The following is a 16,743-nucleotide window of genomic DNA, read 5'->3' as shown; positions in this document are numbered from 1 at the left end:
ATCAATATTATATTTAAGGTAAATCTGTGTACAAATTATTTTGGCTATATGTTTATTCATTGGTAAACCTCCTATAACTGTTTTCTCTCTGCAACATTCCTTTAAATCATTTATGGCTATTTTTATCCCCTTTCATCTCTGCCTTTGAATAACCCAATGAGATGAGCTTTGCTTGTTTTCCATTTTGTTTAAAAAAAAAAAAACCACACACACACACACACACACTTTTAATGGAACATAGTTACCAAATATCTGCTTTGAAGAAGTGAACACTTATAATTAAAAATAGCAATATAAACATACATACAGTCTGGAATGGTGAAATTAGCTGAGGGCTAAAGCTAAGCAAACTCTCCACCTAGAAGTCAACGGGATCACCACTGTACTTATTACTGTTATTCAAAGAGGTAACAGCAATATGCCTAATACATTCACGTGAGTAAAAGGTATTTTGAAAGGCTGTACAATTTTATTCAGTTCTTGTAATGAGGTAATGCTTAAAAATAAGAAAGTAGTTAAGAGGCTCACAAAATGCAATGTATTTCTGGTACACTCATACCTATAACTGACTCAATACTATAAAATAATTTTACTACAGCTAACAAGCATAAGTATTTGATAAATTTCTACAGAAGTAGTCACATTTACTATACAAATCTCCCCAGGGAGGAGTATAGAATTTTGATAAGAGATAGGCAAGAAAACATCAAGTATCCAATGGCTTATCTTATTTTTTAAAATTACCACTATTTAGGCTTGGTCATTCAATTAGCTAAGTGTCAAAATCTTTGACACACAGAAGTCTAAATAGTTGTTGAAAGAACGATGACTAAGATAGACACTATTAATTCTATCCTAGCTTTCTTGCTAGAGTATATACAAATTATTACTTGAGCACCTATGAAACATCAGGCAATTTCAATGCTAGAGATACACAGTAAATTGGCAGACAGATATCCTTAGTATCATGAAATTTAGGTATCAGAGTCAACTCTTACAATCATATTGGAAAGGGAATACCGGAGTTGGTGGTAGTAAGAGAAGGGGGAGCCTAATAAAGGCTACGACATAAGCAAGGTTGTGATTTGCAATTCTGTCATCTGTTCTACCCTGACAAATAGAGATACTTTTAATAGGGAAAATTAACCAAAAGTTACTATCGTAAAAAGACTTTAAAGAGTATAAAATATGTAATATGTAATACAGACAGCATAACAGTAAATAGGAGGTACTCAAACATAAGTTCCCTACAACGAAAGGGGAAGGGTTTCATTCTTTAACAGACTTTGACTCACTTTTCTTCTTCATGTTGCTCTTGTTTTGATGCCCACCCTGTGCCATCTTTAGGTACAATATTTACATTAGGATCATTGCCTTTGTTTTCTGCTTTAAGACTCGGGAGGTTAGCAGGTGGAGGCATACGCCGTGAAATACCGACTTTTCCAAGACTCTGTAATCCATGCCGAGCTGCAACTAAAGATCAATAACATCAACTTTCTTAGAACATCTATTTTATTACCCATATTATTCCTCAAACAATATAGAAAAATAGGAATTAATGCAATCCCTGAATGATTTTCATTCATGTATTTTAAGATAGTAAGTTTAAAACTAAGCTACACCCGCAACACAATTCAGTGTCAAAATCAAGCCATTTAACAGCATTTAACAGATTCCTTAAGAATTCTAACAATGCAATTCAACACACTACAGAAAACACTGATAATGCTGATATTTTTTCAGAGAATCTATTTCAAACTCATAACTTAGAATGTTAGAGAATAAATGTATTGACTTTATGTTTATAAAGAATACTGTTAATATGCCATGCATGATTTTCAGTTTTCATTATACTCACTAGGTCACAGTATCTAACACACACACACACGCACACACACACACATACACGAAACATAGGACTTTCTCTAGTCTGTAACTAAAAAGATATTAAATTCCCACTAATATATAGGTCTGTGCCTATCAATCTCATTGACTGAGTTTCCCCTTTAGAGCCATACAGTTCTTTTTTCCTGCTGACAACAGAGAAAAACAAAAATATTTTTAAAGGGCTCTATGAAAGTATAAATTTTCTATTACAAGATGTTTATCACATATCCTCTGAAAAACGTGTGCATGCATAAAAAGGCAAATGTAAATAGGGTGGTATTAACTTGCGTACATCCTAGTTTCTCATAGCAGCACGTGTATCACTTATAGTAATCTACAAACCACGAAAAACATAAGTGTCACTTGATTTTACTCACCTGTGGTTTTCTGTGTTTCTAATGATTTCCCCTTGTAAGTATTAAATAAACTGAGTGTTGCATACTTTTTCCCATCCTTTGCTTTTGTGCTCTGGCCTGACTTCTCCGACATTTCGGTGGAAACTCATCGAGTCCAAAACCTCCTGCCACACCCCTTAAAACCCCAGTCTTTAAGATGTACATAAGAAAGAAAAACAAAGATGAAAAACTCAGTAAATTCAAATGTTCACAGAAATTCAGAAAAAACTTCCCATATCAATAATTTCATAGAACTTTTTAATACTGTCAAATTCCAATAACCAATACACAACAAAATTGATCATAATAAGCTATCATGCACTTGTGAAATATATCAGTTATATATGGTTTATAACTGCTTAACTCTATTATAGAGAATAAGGGTTACAATTCCATGCTGACATGAATAGTTCAAACACAGTGAGCCTATTGAGACTATTTTAAAAAGACATATTATCCAATTTAATATGCTTGAAATGACTGACATCAACCTTTGTACATGGAATCCAAATGACAGGAGGACATCTTCATTCCCCTACATATTACATTCCTAAATCATCAGGCAATATGTGCCCAACAAAGCTCCATTAATTTAACAGATTAGAACAGAAACAACATTCTATGTTCTCTTCATTTTATAAAAGGTAAAACATCTCACAAACACAAGGTACATAAAAGTAACCGATTTCATCGCTGTGGACTAAATATTCAAAAAACAGTATGCATTTTTTTCAAAGCATATATAAAGTTCCCTTACATATGAGAAGTTGTAGAAATAAATAATATTTTCATAAGCATTCAAATACAAAGAGAATCCTCATCTTTAGAGCTAATGTACCCTCATCTTGATGATGCACCCTAACTTAGATTACTAATAAATAGGAGAAAAAGGCAAATTATGTCTCATACTATTTCCCTTCAATTTAATGAAGTTGTAGACACATATCAAACTAAGGGTTGTTTTTGTTTTTGAGGGGTTAGTGTAGCAGTAGGGTAGAAGATGGCTAATTCTACCATAGAAACAATCAATCGCTAAAAACATTGAGAACTGAAACACGGGAGCCAAAGATAGTATAGAATAGGTATACCATGCAGAAAGCATCAAAATAAAGCCTATATCCACTTTACTTTTATAAATTTCGTTTCATCTGTTAGTTTTATATTTGTCAATTACAGAATCAGCAGAGACGTCATTTTATATGCATGTAAAATGCCACCCAACGTTTGTATAGTTTCATAAAATTTATCAGGCATTCTCACATCTATTAACTCATTTCAGTCTAACAACTTTATGATGTAGCTACTATCTTGATTTTTACACATACAGACTAAATTAGATTGAATTTGAAACTAGGGTGTCGGGTTCAATCCATTACACTGTGCTGCCTCCTCCCACATAACAATGTAGATAACCATTTCACTTTCCATGTATACATTTACAATAAACCACCCTTCCCTGAGACAACCGGCAACCTGAAAAAAGACTGACCTGCAACCAAAAGGACTACACTAATACAATTTGCCACTACATGTAGAACGTATACAATTAATTATACCCCAAGAGCACTAATGATGATGATGATGATGTTGTGAAAAGAGAATGTACTACCAAAATCTATCCTATTGGTAAATTTACCAGTAACATGTACAAAGATGTAGAAAGAATATTCATCTACAGTGACAAAAGAGGACAGTAAATATTCACTACCTGACAAAATTAAAATTCAAAGAGCTGTTTCATCAGGTGAAAAAAAAAGGAACTGATGTATCAAGAAAAACAGTCAACTTGCTCAAGTTATTTAACTAAGGATCCTCAAATCTTGGACTTTTCTGAATACCATTACTACTCAAGCAACACTCTTGGTGGAGACCCTTTCTGTATGTTAGAGAGAAAGCAACATCATGAGAAAAGAACTCCTTAAACCTTCTAGGAGCAAATCTCCAAACCAACCTGTATCTAACATCCAATCTTTCCTTTCCTTCCTACACCTACTGCTACTGTGGTTCGCAGAACCATGTTTCTGGCCAGGTGCGATGGCTCACGCCTGTAATCCCAGCACTTTGGGAGGCTGAGGCAGGCGGATCACCTGAGGTCAGGAGTTCAAGACCAGCCTGGCTAACATGGTGAAACCCTGTCTCTACTAAAAATACAAAAATTAGCCAGGCATGGTGGCAGGCGCCTGTAATCCTAGCTACTCGGGAGGCTGAGGCAGGAGAATCACTTGAACCTAGGAAGGGGAGGTTGCAGTGAGCCGAGATCATAGTACAGCCTGGGTGACAAACTGAGACTCCGTCTCCAAAAAAAAAAAAAAAAAAAAAGGAACGATGTTTCTGAGACGTGATTCTACAGAAACCATGTTTCTCTAGAAATAGGATAAAAATGAAAATTCTCAGGTCCCAACCCAGACCTACTGAATCAAACTCTGAGGAAGGGGCCCAGCACTCTTTACAGCAAGTCTTCCAGATTGATTCTCAGACTTACAAAAATGTTAAGACCTACTGACTTATTATAAGCAGATATATTCTAAGCAGTGATTCTCAACTCTTGCTGTATACAAATCTGGAGGCAGGGGGGCAACTGGGCATCAACTTTTAAAAAAAAATTCTTCAGGTGATTCTAACTGAAAGTAGTTTGAGAACCACTGCAATACGTAAAGTTTATCTTTCTTCTCATTCCATTTAGGGTCAATCTTTCCTCTAGTGCTCTTCATCCTCTCCCCACTTCCCTTCTTATCTAAACTCTTGTCTAGGAAATCTCATTAGCTCCTTTGGCTTTAACTATTAACTCATTACCTTCTGCTCAGTACTCCTGAGGAATATATCCCCACACTGCCTGTTTACATTTCTGTGTTTTGAATGAAGCTTCACCTTTAACTAGAACACAGGCATCTATTTCATAGCAAAACTTTAAGAAGTAAAACTTTAAGAAGCAAGCCTACAAACATTCTGTCCAGCATAAGAGAAAAATAATGGTTAAAAAATCAAATTGGGCTGGGCGCGGTGGCTCACGCCTGTAATCCCAGCACTTTGGGAGGCCAAGGCGGGCAGATTGTGAGGTCAGGAGATCAAGACCATCCTGGCTAACACGGTGAAACCTCATCTCTACTAAAAATACAAAAAATTAGTCGGGCCTGATGGCGGCGCCTGTAGTCCCAGCTACTCAGGAGGCTGAGGCAGGAGAATGGTTGAACCCGGGAGGCGGAGCTTGCAGTAAGCAGAGATCGCGCCACTGCACTCCAGCCTGGGCAACAGAGCAAGACTCTGTCTCTCAAAAAAACAGAAAAAAAAAAGAAAAAAAATTAAATTGATGGTCAGTGTAGAAAATAATCAACACTTGACAAAATGTAAATATGCTATAAGAACTCAACAAATCAAAGAAGCCCAAAGAGTAAAGCTATGAACAGACAATTCACTAGATAAATATTAGTGAGCAAGCGTATTAGAATGTCCAATGTTACAACTAAACAAAAATCAAAATAAAATGCCAAGTTCAGCTTTTCCACATTCTTACAAAGGAAAACAAAGTAGTAATACACAATTTAACCACAGGGTTACAGAATATCCGATTTAACTCTAGCCATCACAGAGCACTCAAGCTTAAAAGAATCATAAAATGAACCTTAACTTCCCTACTTAAAGACAATACCAATCCTTCTCAATAACATGTTAAGCCAATTAAATACCAGGACCAAGTTTGATTTATCCCTAGAATGCAAGACTGGTTTAAAATATGCAAATTGATGTGATACACCACAGTTTAACAGAATGAAAAGTAAAAACCAAATGATCATCTCAATAAATGCAGAAAACCATGTGACAAAGTTTAACATCCTTTCACGATAAAAACTCTCAACAAAATAGGTACAGAAGAAAATTCTTCAACATAATAAAGGTCATTTATAAAAATCCCACAGCTAACATCATAATCAATGGGAAAAACCTGAAGGCTTTTTCCTGCAATCTAGCACACAGTTAGAATGTCCACTTTTACCATTTCTATTCAACACAGCGTTGGAAGGACTAGCAACAACAATCAGACCAAAAAAAGGAATAAAAGGCATCACAAATCAGAAAGAAAGTAAAACTATCCCTGTTTGCAGATGACATGATCTTTTAAGTTGAAAACTCTAAAATTTCACAAAAACTGTTGAAACTAATAAAAGAACTCAGTAGAGCAACAGGATACAAAATCAACATACAAAAATCAGTTGCATTTCTTTTCACCAATAACAACCTAGCTGAAAAGGAAATCAAGAAAACGATCCCATTTACTAGAGCATCAAAAAGAATAAAGTACTTAGGAGTAAATCTAACCAAGGGAGCAAAATACCTGTACACTGAAAACTATAATTGATACAAGAAACTGAAGACACAAATAAATGTAAAGATAGCCCACATTCACAGATTGGAAGAATTAATATTGTTAACAAGGCAGGAAAGAAAGACCTGAGAGGATCAGAGGGGAACAGTGCCTAAAGTTCATAAAGGGCTGGGAATAGTACCTGTTTCACAAACAAGACTAAAAAGATGACATGACATGCTTCACCAGGCATTTTTTTGGAGACAGAGTCTCACTCTGTTGCCCCGGCTACTTAAGTATAGTAGTGTGATCTCAGCTCACTGCAACCTCTGCCTTCTGGGTTCAAGTGATCCTCCTGCTTCTACCACCCAAGTAGTTGGGACTACAGGTGTCTGCCACCACGCCCAGCTAATTTTTGTATTTTTAGTAAAGATGGGATTTCACCATGTTGGCCAGGGTGGTCTCGAACTCCTGACCTCAGGTAATCCACCGTCCTCGGCCTCCCAAAGTGCTGGGATTACAGACGTGAGCCACTGCACCCAGCCCAGGTAGAGTACTGAGCACAGCTTTGCCTCCAGCAGTGGGTGAAAATTACCCTAATGTAAATACTGCTCTGATCTTGTCTAACAAATCTTTTCTTCTTTTTATGTTAAATAAATGAGATGGGATCTCACTACGTTGCCCAAGCTGGTCTCAAGTGATCCTCCCAACTCGGTTCTTCCCAGTAGGTGGGATTACAGGCATGTGCCACCGCGTCTGGCTTGTCTAACAAACCTTAAAGCTACACTTGAAAAGATCAAATGGTTTCCCAGTAACTTAACTGAATCCCAGAATCAAGTGGGGTTGGGGTGCGGGTAATCAAGCAAGTGAAACCAACCCAGTCTTGACTATTGATGTTAGAATTAGTGGACAAGAATGTTAAGTTATTTTTCTTATGTCACCTTGTCTAAGAAAAAGCTACTTTATAACTGTATTCTATATGTTCGACAAGCTAAAGATTGAATACAAATAGACATAAAAGACATCAAAACGTAAAGAAAAAAATTCACCAATTGGTATTACTAGCATTTTAGACACTGCCAAAGGTAAGAATACTACAGGTTGCAATCCTTTATGAAAAAGAAAACTCCCCTTTCCAAATTAAACATTAAACACACACATGCACGCGCACACGCACGCGCACACACACACACACAAAGGAAAAAAATAGTGAATCTGAAGCCATCAACAGAAACTATCCAATGGGAAAGATAAAGTGAAAAAAGCTTAAAAAAAAAAGGACCTTAAGTGAACCTTAAGACAACTTCCAAAAGCCTAATCTATGTGTAATTGGTGTTACACATAGAGGGGCTTGACAAACTGAAAAAATAATGGCCAAAATGGTACAAATTTGATGAAAACTGTAAACCCAGACCCAAGAGACTCAACAAAGCCCAAGTCTAAGAAGCATGAAGAACCCACACCAATATCATAATCAAAGTATTCAAAACCAATGATAAAGAGGAAATCTTAAAAAGTAACAGAAAATACATATAGAGAAACTGAGTAACAGCAGAATCTTCATGGGAAAAGGTGCAAGCAGTAGAGCTACATGCTTAAGGTACTGAAAGAAAAAATAAAAACAGAATTCTACATGCAACAAAACATCTTTCAAAAATAAAAACAAAATTGGCTGGGTAAGGTGGCTGTCTGTAATTCCAGAACTCTGGGAGGCTGAGGTGGATGGATCACTTAAAGTCAGGAGTTCGAGACCAGTCTAGCCAAAATGGTGAAACCCTGGCTCTACTTTTCACCAGTGTCATCATAGTGTGTACTTATAAATGTAGGTGGCATAGCCTACTGAACACTGAGGCTATATGGTATAGCCTATTGCTCCTAGACTTCAAACCTGCACAGCATGTTACTATACTGAATATTGTAGGCAACGGTAACAAAAGGTGAAATATTTGTATATCGAAACATGTCTAAACACAGAAAGCGTACAGTAAAATATGGTATTATAATCTTATGAGGTCACTGTCATATATGCGGCCCACTGTTTACTGAAACATCATTATGTAGTGTATGATGTGGATGCAGAAAAAGCAACTGACAAAAACCAACCCAGTCCTTATTTGAAAAACAGAAACAAAACAAAAATCCTCAATAAATAGGAATAGAAGGGAACAGTCAAAAGTTTGAATATGCTTGCCCTTCTGTTCCTTTCAATGAAGAGAAATGAGGCAAGGATATCTACTCTCTCTTAACACTTCTGTTCGACACTATACTAAAAGTTCCAGCCAGCAAAATAGGAAACAACAAAAAAAATCAAATTGGAAGGGATAAAGTAAAATTGTCTCTAATAGTTAGCACTGTACGATCACATATATAGAAAATCTGATGATATCTTAAAAAAAACCTACTAGATGGGAGCTTACAAGAGCATATAAGATCAACACACAAAATTCAATTGTATTTCTATTCAGCATTAAACAAGTAGAAACAGAAATTATATATAGTGCCATTTGTAATAGCAATAAAAAATGAAATACGGTCAGGCGTGGTGGCTTACGCCTGTAATCCCAGCACTTTGGGAGGCCGAGGCAGGTGGATCACCTGAGGTTGGGAGTTTGAAACCAGCCTGACCAACATGGAGAAACCCTGTCTCTACTAAAAATACAAAAATTAGCCAGGCGTGGTGGAGCGTGCGTAATCCCAGCTGCTCAGGAGGCTGAGGCAGGAGAATCGCTTGAACCTGGGAGGCAGAGGTTGTGGTGAACTGAGATCATGCCATTGCACTCCAGCCTGGGCGACAAGAGCGAAACTCTGCCTCAAAAAAAAAAAGAAAAGAAAAGAAAAAAGAAATACTTAGGGATACATCTGACAAAAGATATGTAAGACCTACACATTGAATACTACAAAACATTATTTAAAAAGCTACATAAACATGGCATAAGAACATATGCCATGTTCTTGGATCACAAGACCCAATATTAAGATGTCAATTATTTTCAAATTTATCTACAAATTCAAAGCAATCCCAAACAAAACCTCAGAATAAATTTATCGGAGGAAAAAAGTTGTCAAGCTGATTCTAAAATTTATAAAGAAATGGTTTACCTCTAGAATAGCACCACCACCCCCATCCCCACTCCCACCCCGCCAGCTTTGAAAAGAATGAAATTGAAAGGTGAATACTACTTGCTTTCAAGACTTAAGGCACAGCAATGAAGACAGTGTGGTACTGCTGTAAAAATAAGACAAATAGATCAGTAGAGCAGAATAGAGTCTAGAAATATAAATACATATAAGCATTTGATTGTTGACAAATGCAAAGAAATTCAGTGGATAAAGGACAGTCTTCCCAAAAATGATACTGGAGCAATTATATGTACATAATATTAAAAAACACTGATTCATACCTCACACCATATATGAAACTCAACTGAAAAATGAACCATAGACAAAATGTAAAACTTGAAACTGTAAAACTTTCAGAGAAAATACAGGAGAAAATCTTTGTGACACTGGGTTAGATAAGGACTTCTTAGATACAACACCAAAGCAAAATCTATAAAAAATGAAATTTATAAACTGGACTTTTGCTTTTTGAAAGATACTGTTGAGAAATAAAGGACAGGCCGGGCGCGGTGGCTCAAGCCTGTAATCCCAGCACTTTGGGAGGCCGAGACGGGCGGATCACGAGGTCAGGAGATCGAGACCATCCTGGCTAACACAGTGAAACCCCGTCTCTACTAAAAAATACAAAAAGCTAGCCGGGCGAGATGGCTGGCGCCTGTAGTCCCAGCTACTCGGGAGGCTGAGGCAGGAGAATGGCCTAAACCCGGCAGGCGGAGCTTGCAGTGAGCTGAGATCCAGCCAGTGCACTCCAGCCCGGGCGACAGAGTGAGACTCCGTCTCAAAAGGACAAGCTAGAGTCTGGAAAAAAAACTGTCAAATCATAAATCTGACAAAGAACTTTTATCAAGAATATATACAAAACTCTCACAACAACCAACCCAGTTTTTAAAAAGAGGCAGGAGATTTGAAGAGACACTTCACCAGAAATATACAAATGGCAGGTAAGCAAATGAATAAACTCAGTGATATGGTTTGGCTGTGTCCCCAACCAAATCTCATCTTGCATTGTAGCTCCCACAATTCCCACATGTCATGGGAGGGACCCGGTGGAAGGTAACTGAATCATGGGGGTGGGTTTTTCCCGTGCTGTTCTTGTGATAGTGAATAATTCTAAAGAGATCTGATGGTTTTATAAAGGGAAGTTTCCATGTAAGAAGTGGCTTTGCTTCTCCTTCTGCCATGATTGTGAGGCCTCCCCAGCCATGTGGAACTGTGAGTCAATTAAACCTCTTAACTTTATAAATTACCTAGTCTTGGGTATGTCTTTGGCAGTGTGAGAACAAACTAATACACTCAGCATCATTTGTACTTGGGAAATGCAAATTTAAACCAAAATAAAATACCTCCACACAATTAATACAATTGCTAAAATTATAGAATGATTATATGAGGTTTTGGCAAGAATATGGAAGAACTGGAAATGAAAATAGCACAATCACTTTGAAAAACAATTTGGCAGTTTCTTTTATTTTTTTGAGATGGAGTCTCACTCTGTTGCTCAGGCTGGAGTGCAGTGGCGCGATACTGGCTCACAGCAACCTCTGCCTCCCGGGTTCAAGCGATTCTCCTGCCTCAGCCTCCCAAGTAGCTGGGACTACAGGCATTTGCTACCATGCCTGGCTAATTTTTGTATTTTTAGTAGAGATGGGGTTCTGCCATGTCGGCTAGGCTGGTCTTGAACTCCTGACCTCAGGTGATTCACGTGCCTCAGCCTCCCAAAGTGTTGGGATTACAGGGGTGAACCACCATGCCTGGCCTACAAACACATTTACATGAACATTCACTGATCATGTCTCAGGGAGACAGGCAGGAGATGAAATCAGAGTAGGCAAAAGTCACATTTTGCAGAGCCTTGGATTAGAAGTGTTATCCCTGAGTTTATTCCAAATGCCACAAAAAAAGCTGGGTATGGTGGTGTATGCCTGGAGTCCCAACTACTGAGAAGGCGGGGTGGGATGATTACTTGAGTCCAAAAGTCAAGTCCAGCCTGGGCAATACCAGCAAGACCCCATCTCTCATTTGAAACAAAAAAACAAAAAAGGTTTTAAGGCCAAGAAAACCCACTGAAGGAAAAAGCTAGTACAAAATATCTCAATTGCTGAGTAGGCACAGATGCACTCAGCATAACCACATTTAAGTAACAAAATGGTAAAATTTACATAATTAGTAATCCCAAAACCCTTGAAACAGCAAGCTCAGTAGCATTCGTCTTCAGCTTGCCAGCTCTAATTTCAAAACCCATCTACACAGTTATAGAGGATATCAAAAGAAGTATATCCTCTACCTATATCAATTTTAATTTTGAAAAGCTTTTTTATTACTTTTACAATGTTAATACTTTTTATATGACCGTCCTACTTGCCATGTATCTAAAACTCTCAATCATTAAGGGCAGAGGATCAGCCTGTAAAAACAAAACCTTCTGAATAACATACCTTTTTTTCTCTGTTTAGGGAAGAGAAAATCATCTTTTAAATTCAAGGGTCTATGACCAACTGAGCAATGCTGGTAAGAAACCAGCATTTTTCACTGTAATTAGATATATCAAAACAGGTACACCTCAGCTGGGAGTGGTAGCTCACATCTGTAATGCCAGCACTTTGGGAGGCCAAGGCATGCAGATCACTTGAGCTCAGGAATTTGAGACCAGCCTGGGCAACATGATAAAACTCTGTTTCTACAAAAAATACAAAAATTAACAGGGCGTTGTGGTGGGCGCCTGTAGTCCCAGCTATTCAGGAGGCTGAGGCAGGGAAGACTGCTTTGAGTTTAGGAGGTCAAAGCTGTAGTGAGCCCTGTTCACACAGTAGCTCATGACTGTAATCCCAGCACTTTGGGAGGCCAAGTCAGGAGGATCACTTGAGCCCAGGAGTTCAAGACCAGACTGAACTGGTAGTGAGACCCTGTCTCTAAAAAAATAAATAAATTAGCTGGGTATGGTGGCACACACCTGTAGTCCCAGCTACTCAGGAGGCTGAGGTGGGAGGACTGCTGGAGCACAGGAAGGCTTCAGTGAGCCATGATAGCGCCACTGCACCCTACCCTGGGCCAAGAGAGTGAGACCCTGTCTCAAAAAAAAAAACAAAACAAGACAGGTGCATCTGCATTTTCCATATTTTGAACAGCAAATATTACCTTGTAACAGTTTTGTTTTTGTGGGGAAGAACAAAAAGTACTGAAATGAAAGAAGAAGTTTAGGAGGAAAAAAAGGAAGCCAGGGCTTTTAAAGCAGACTGTTTCCAAAAGGTCTAAAAGAAATTTGGAAGGCAACAGTTTATTATAATATATACATTAACCTTTTAAAATCAAAGAATGACACTTAACAGTGATGACAAAAGGATGTTTTTCATGAAAGGATAGCTATCATAGATTGAAACTCAAATCATAGATTGATAACCTGGGCAACATAGTGAGATTGTCTCTAACAAAACCTAAAAAGTAGCCAGGCATGGTGGCGCGCACCCGTAGTCCAAGTTACTTCAGAGGCTGAGGTGGGAGGATAGCCTGAGCAGAAGTTCAAGGCTGCAGTGAGCTGTGATTGCACTAGTCCACTCAAGCCTGGGTGACACAGCAAGATTTTGTCTCCAAAAATAAAAAAATTTAAATTAAAAAAAAAAAAAGAGAAAATCTGGAGGAAAAAAATCTAAGTGGTTTCCACATTTGTTAAAGAGATTAGCTATGGTCTCTCAAATTCCTTTGGTACTCAAAACTATAAGATTCTAGTTTTAATAAAGAAAACCTTAATTTTAAGTAATACTGAAAATTTAGTATATTTGGAAAAATAACCCCCATACTTTAGCAAATTGCAATTTGCTAAATTCAATTAAATGACATAACTTTCTTTCTGGACACAATGGGTTTCTAAATATCCAAACTCTGTTTACCATTCTTTCCTCATTATTCTCATGATGAGTTCAGTTCCCCTGGAAAATACAGTGTCCCCCAGACTTAAGTAGTTAACATTAAAAATAAACTACAACAATTTCCAGAGAAGTATACTCTAAAAGTGTTTTACAGAACATTTGTAAATCAAGAAATAGTGTGTATTAACTAATTGATAATAGTCAAGTATCACATATAAATATAAAAGGCAAATAGCTTCTGTATAAACCATTTTCTCTGGTTTCCATGACTATGACAGCTTTCAATCTCATTACTTTTTTTCTGTCTCTTCTTGCCATCGCTCCCTTTTCTTTTTTGTCTTTTTTTGAGTCTCACTTTGTCGCCCAGGCTGGACTGCAGTGGCATGATCTTGGCTTACTGAAACCTCTGCCTCTTGGGTTCAAGCGATTCTCCTGCCTCAGCTGCCAGAGTAGCTGGGATTACAGGTGTCTGCCACCATGCCCAGCTAATTTTTGTATTTTTAGTAGAGACAGGGTTTCATCATGTTGGCCAGGCTGGTCTAGAACTCCCGACCTCAAGTGATCCACCTGCCTCGGCCTCCTGAGTAGTAATCCCAAAGTGCTGAGATTACAGGCATAAGCCACCGTGCCCAGCCCATCTCTCCCTTTTCTATTAATAAGTGCTTTCTCCTTTGACCATCTCATCTGCTGTTCACTGCTTCAAATATTTTCAGTAAGGACAATTCCCAAAACTTTCCTTCAAGCTACAATCTTTAGATACACAGTTTTAATGGTCTACAAAACATCACTTACATTTCTTGTCGGAACTTCAAACTCAAATGATTAGTTCCACTATTTGATCACACAAATATTTACCCAGTGTCTACCATATATCACGCACTGCTAGGAACAGATGAACAAGAGACATGCTTTCTTCATCCACTGAGTGGAGGTAGAGTTTAGAAATTTGAGGAGGCTGGAAAAGGTTTGAAAAGCAAATGGGAGAATGTGAAAGACAGCCAAGACATTGGCAAGAAGCACTGAAAGCCTAGTAGGGCTGAGTGTCATGGCTCACGCCTATAATCCCAGCACTTTGGGAGGCCAAGGAGGGAGGAATGCTTGAGACAAGGAGTTCCAGATCAGCCTGTGCAACTCAGTGAGAAATCTTGGTCTCTATGCAAAATGAACAATTGGCCGGGTATGGTCGAGTATGTCTATAGTCCCAGTCCCAGCTACTCAGGAGACTGAGGCAGAAGGGCCATTTGAACCCAGGAGTTCAAGGCTGCAGTGAGCGATGATTGCAACTGTTGGGCAACAAAGCAAGACCCAGTCTCCCCTTCAAAAACAGAAAAAAAGCCTAGTAGAAGCTGGGGAGCAGGGGTATACAGTATTCCCAAGTTTGTGCAGTTATGATTCTCTTCAATGTCCAGTAGGACATCCAGGGAGTCGGGAGTGGTAGAAAGCACAAAAGTAGCTGGACTGAATCAGAGATTAGAGTTGCACCAGTAATTAGTAAACCAGTAAAGAAAAGCAAGGTGAATGAAGATATTGCCAGAATTTCTGGAGTAATGTTTTACTGAAGTCTAATCCAGAGAGTGAAAGAAAATGGTTTGAATGCCTAAGTTTCTTCCAAATTTCATGTTGAAACTTAACCCCCAATGCAACACTATTAAGAGGTGGGGTCTTTAGGAGGTGATTAGGCCATGTGGGCTCTGCCCTCATGGATGTGATGTATGCCTTATGAAAGGGCTGGAGGGGAACCAGCTATGCACTTCTGTCACCTGAGGACATGAACAAGGTGCCATCTTGGAGGCCGAGATCCTGCCTGTCGGTACCTTGATCTTGGACTTTTCAGCCTCCAGTACCAACAGAGATTAATTTCTGTTATTTATAAGTTACCCAGTCCCAGGCATTTTGTTACAGCAGCATGAATGGACTAAGAGAGGAAGTCAGAAGAGAATGAGGAGGAGAGCAGAAATGACTGATGATTTCAGTAAGGTTGACTAAAAGCTCTAGCAATAAAATAGTAATTACTGGCAGGGCATAGTGGCTCACGCCTGTAATTCCAGAACTTTTGGAAGCAGAGGCAGAAAGATGGCTTGAGCTCACGAGTTCAAGACCAGCTTGGGCAACACAGCAAGACTTTGTCTTTTCTTAAAAAAGAAAAAGAAAAAAGAAAAGCTAGCCGGGTATGGTGGCTCCTGCCTGTAGTCCCAGCTACTCAGCAGGCCAAAATGGGAGGATCACAGGAGCCTAGGAGGTTGAGGCTACATTGAGCCATGATTATGCCACTGCACTCCAGCCTGGGTGACAGAAGGAGACCTTGTATCCCCCCACAGCCCCACCAAAATCTGAGCTCTAAAGACATAGTATAACATAAAAATACCAGATTAGGGCCAGGTGCAGTGGCTTACACCTGTAACCCCAGCACTTTGAAAGGCAAAGGTGGGAGGATCACTTGAGTCCAGGAGTTCAACTCCAACCTGGGCAACATGGTGGGGCCTCATCTCTACAAAAAATAAAAGTTAGCCAGGCCTGGTGGTACATGCCTGTAGTCCCAGATGCTCAGGAGACTGAGGGAGGAGGCTTGAGACTAGGAGATTGAGGCCACAGTGAGCCATGACTGTGCCAGTGTATTACTGCCTTGGCAACAGCGTAAGACCCTGTCTCAAAATAAATAAATAAAAATTAAAATAAATACCAGATTAGGACTAAGAAGGCATATAAAGCCTAAATCACTGAAAATTACCAATGAAGAAGCAATCTTAGCGAAGTAAAGTAATTTGCTCAAAACACACAGAGCTGGAAAGTGGTAGAGTCAAGATTAAATCCAGGCTGACTTCAAAGCCAGTGCCCAACACAATCTCATTATTTAAAAAATCAGGATTGAACTTTCATTTTAAGAAATGAACAAGCCGGATGTGGTGGCTCATGCCTGTAATCTCAGCACTTTGAGAGGCTGAGGTGGGCGGATCACGAGGTCAGAAGATCAAGACCATCCTGGCTAACATGATGAAACCCTGTCTCTATTAAAAATACAAAAAAAATTAGCCGCGTGTGGTGGTGGGTGCCTGTAGTCCCAGCTACTTGGGAGGCTGAGGCAGGAGAAAGACGTGAATCTGGGAGGCAGAGGTTGCAGTGAGCCGATATTGAGCCACTGCACTCCAGCCTGGGTGAGTAAGACTCCGTCTCAAAAAAA

At 38.9% G+C, this 16,743-nt stretch overlaps 1 protein-coding gene across 3 annotated transcripts in view; it reads right to left on the bottom strand.

The window, feature by feature from the left end:
* The window catches only part of PRRC2C (proline-rich coiled-coil 2C), an 86,455-nt gene extending 84,016 nt beyond the window's left edge, over positions 1–2,439 (bottom strand). For 2 of the 3 annotated variants that reach the window (XM_011962295.1, XM_011962296.1), the window contains exons 1-2: positions 2,265–2,433; positions 1,296–1,467 (exon numbers count right to left, since the gene is read on the bottom strand). In XM_011962295.1, the coding sequence (XP_011817685.1) occupies positions 1,296–1,467; positions 2,265–2,376 (284 nt within the window). In that variant the 5' untranslated portion in view covers positions 2,377–2,433. Of the gene's footprint in view, positions 1–1,295; positions 1,474–2,264 lie in introns of all 3 variants that reach the window. The other variant, XM_011962294.1, reaches the window with a different exon arrangement.
* Between the last annotated feature and the right edge of the window lie 14,304 nt (positions 2,440–16,743).

The sequence above is a fragment of the Colobus angolensis genome, unplaced genomic scaffold, assembly GCF_000951035.1.
Source record: "Colobus angolensis palliatus isolate OR3802 unplaced genomic scaffold, Cang.pa_1.0 Scaffold59, whole genome shotgun sequence".
Taxonomy (NCBI): Eukaryota; Metazoa; Chordata; class Mammalia; order Primates; family Cercopithecidae; genus Colobus; species Colobus angolensis.
Note: the sequence above shows the minus strand (reverse complement) of the source record. Positions and strands in the feature narration are given on the sequence as shown.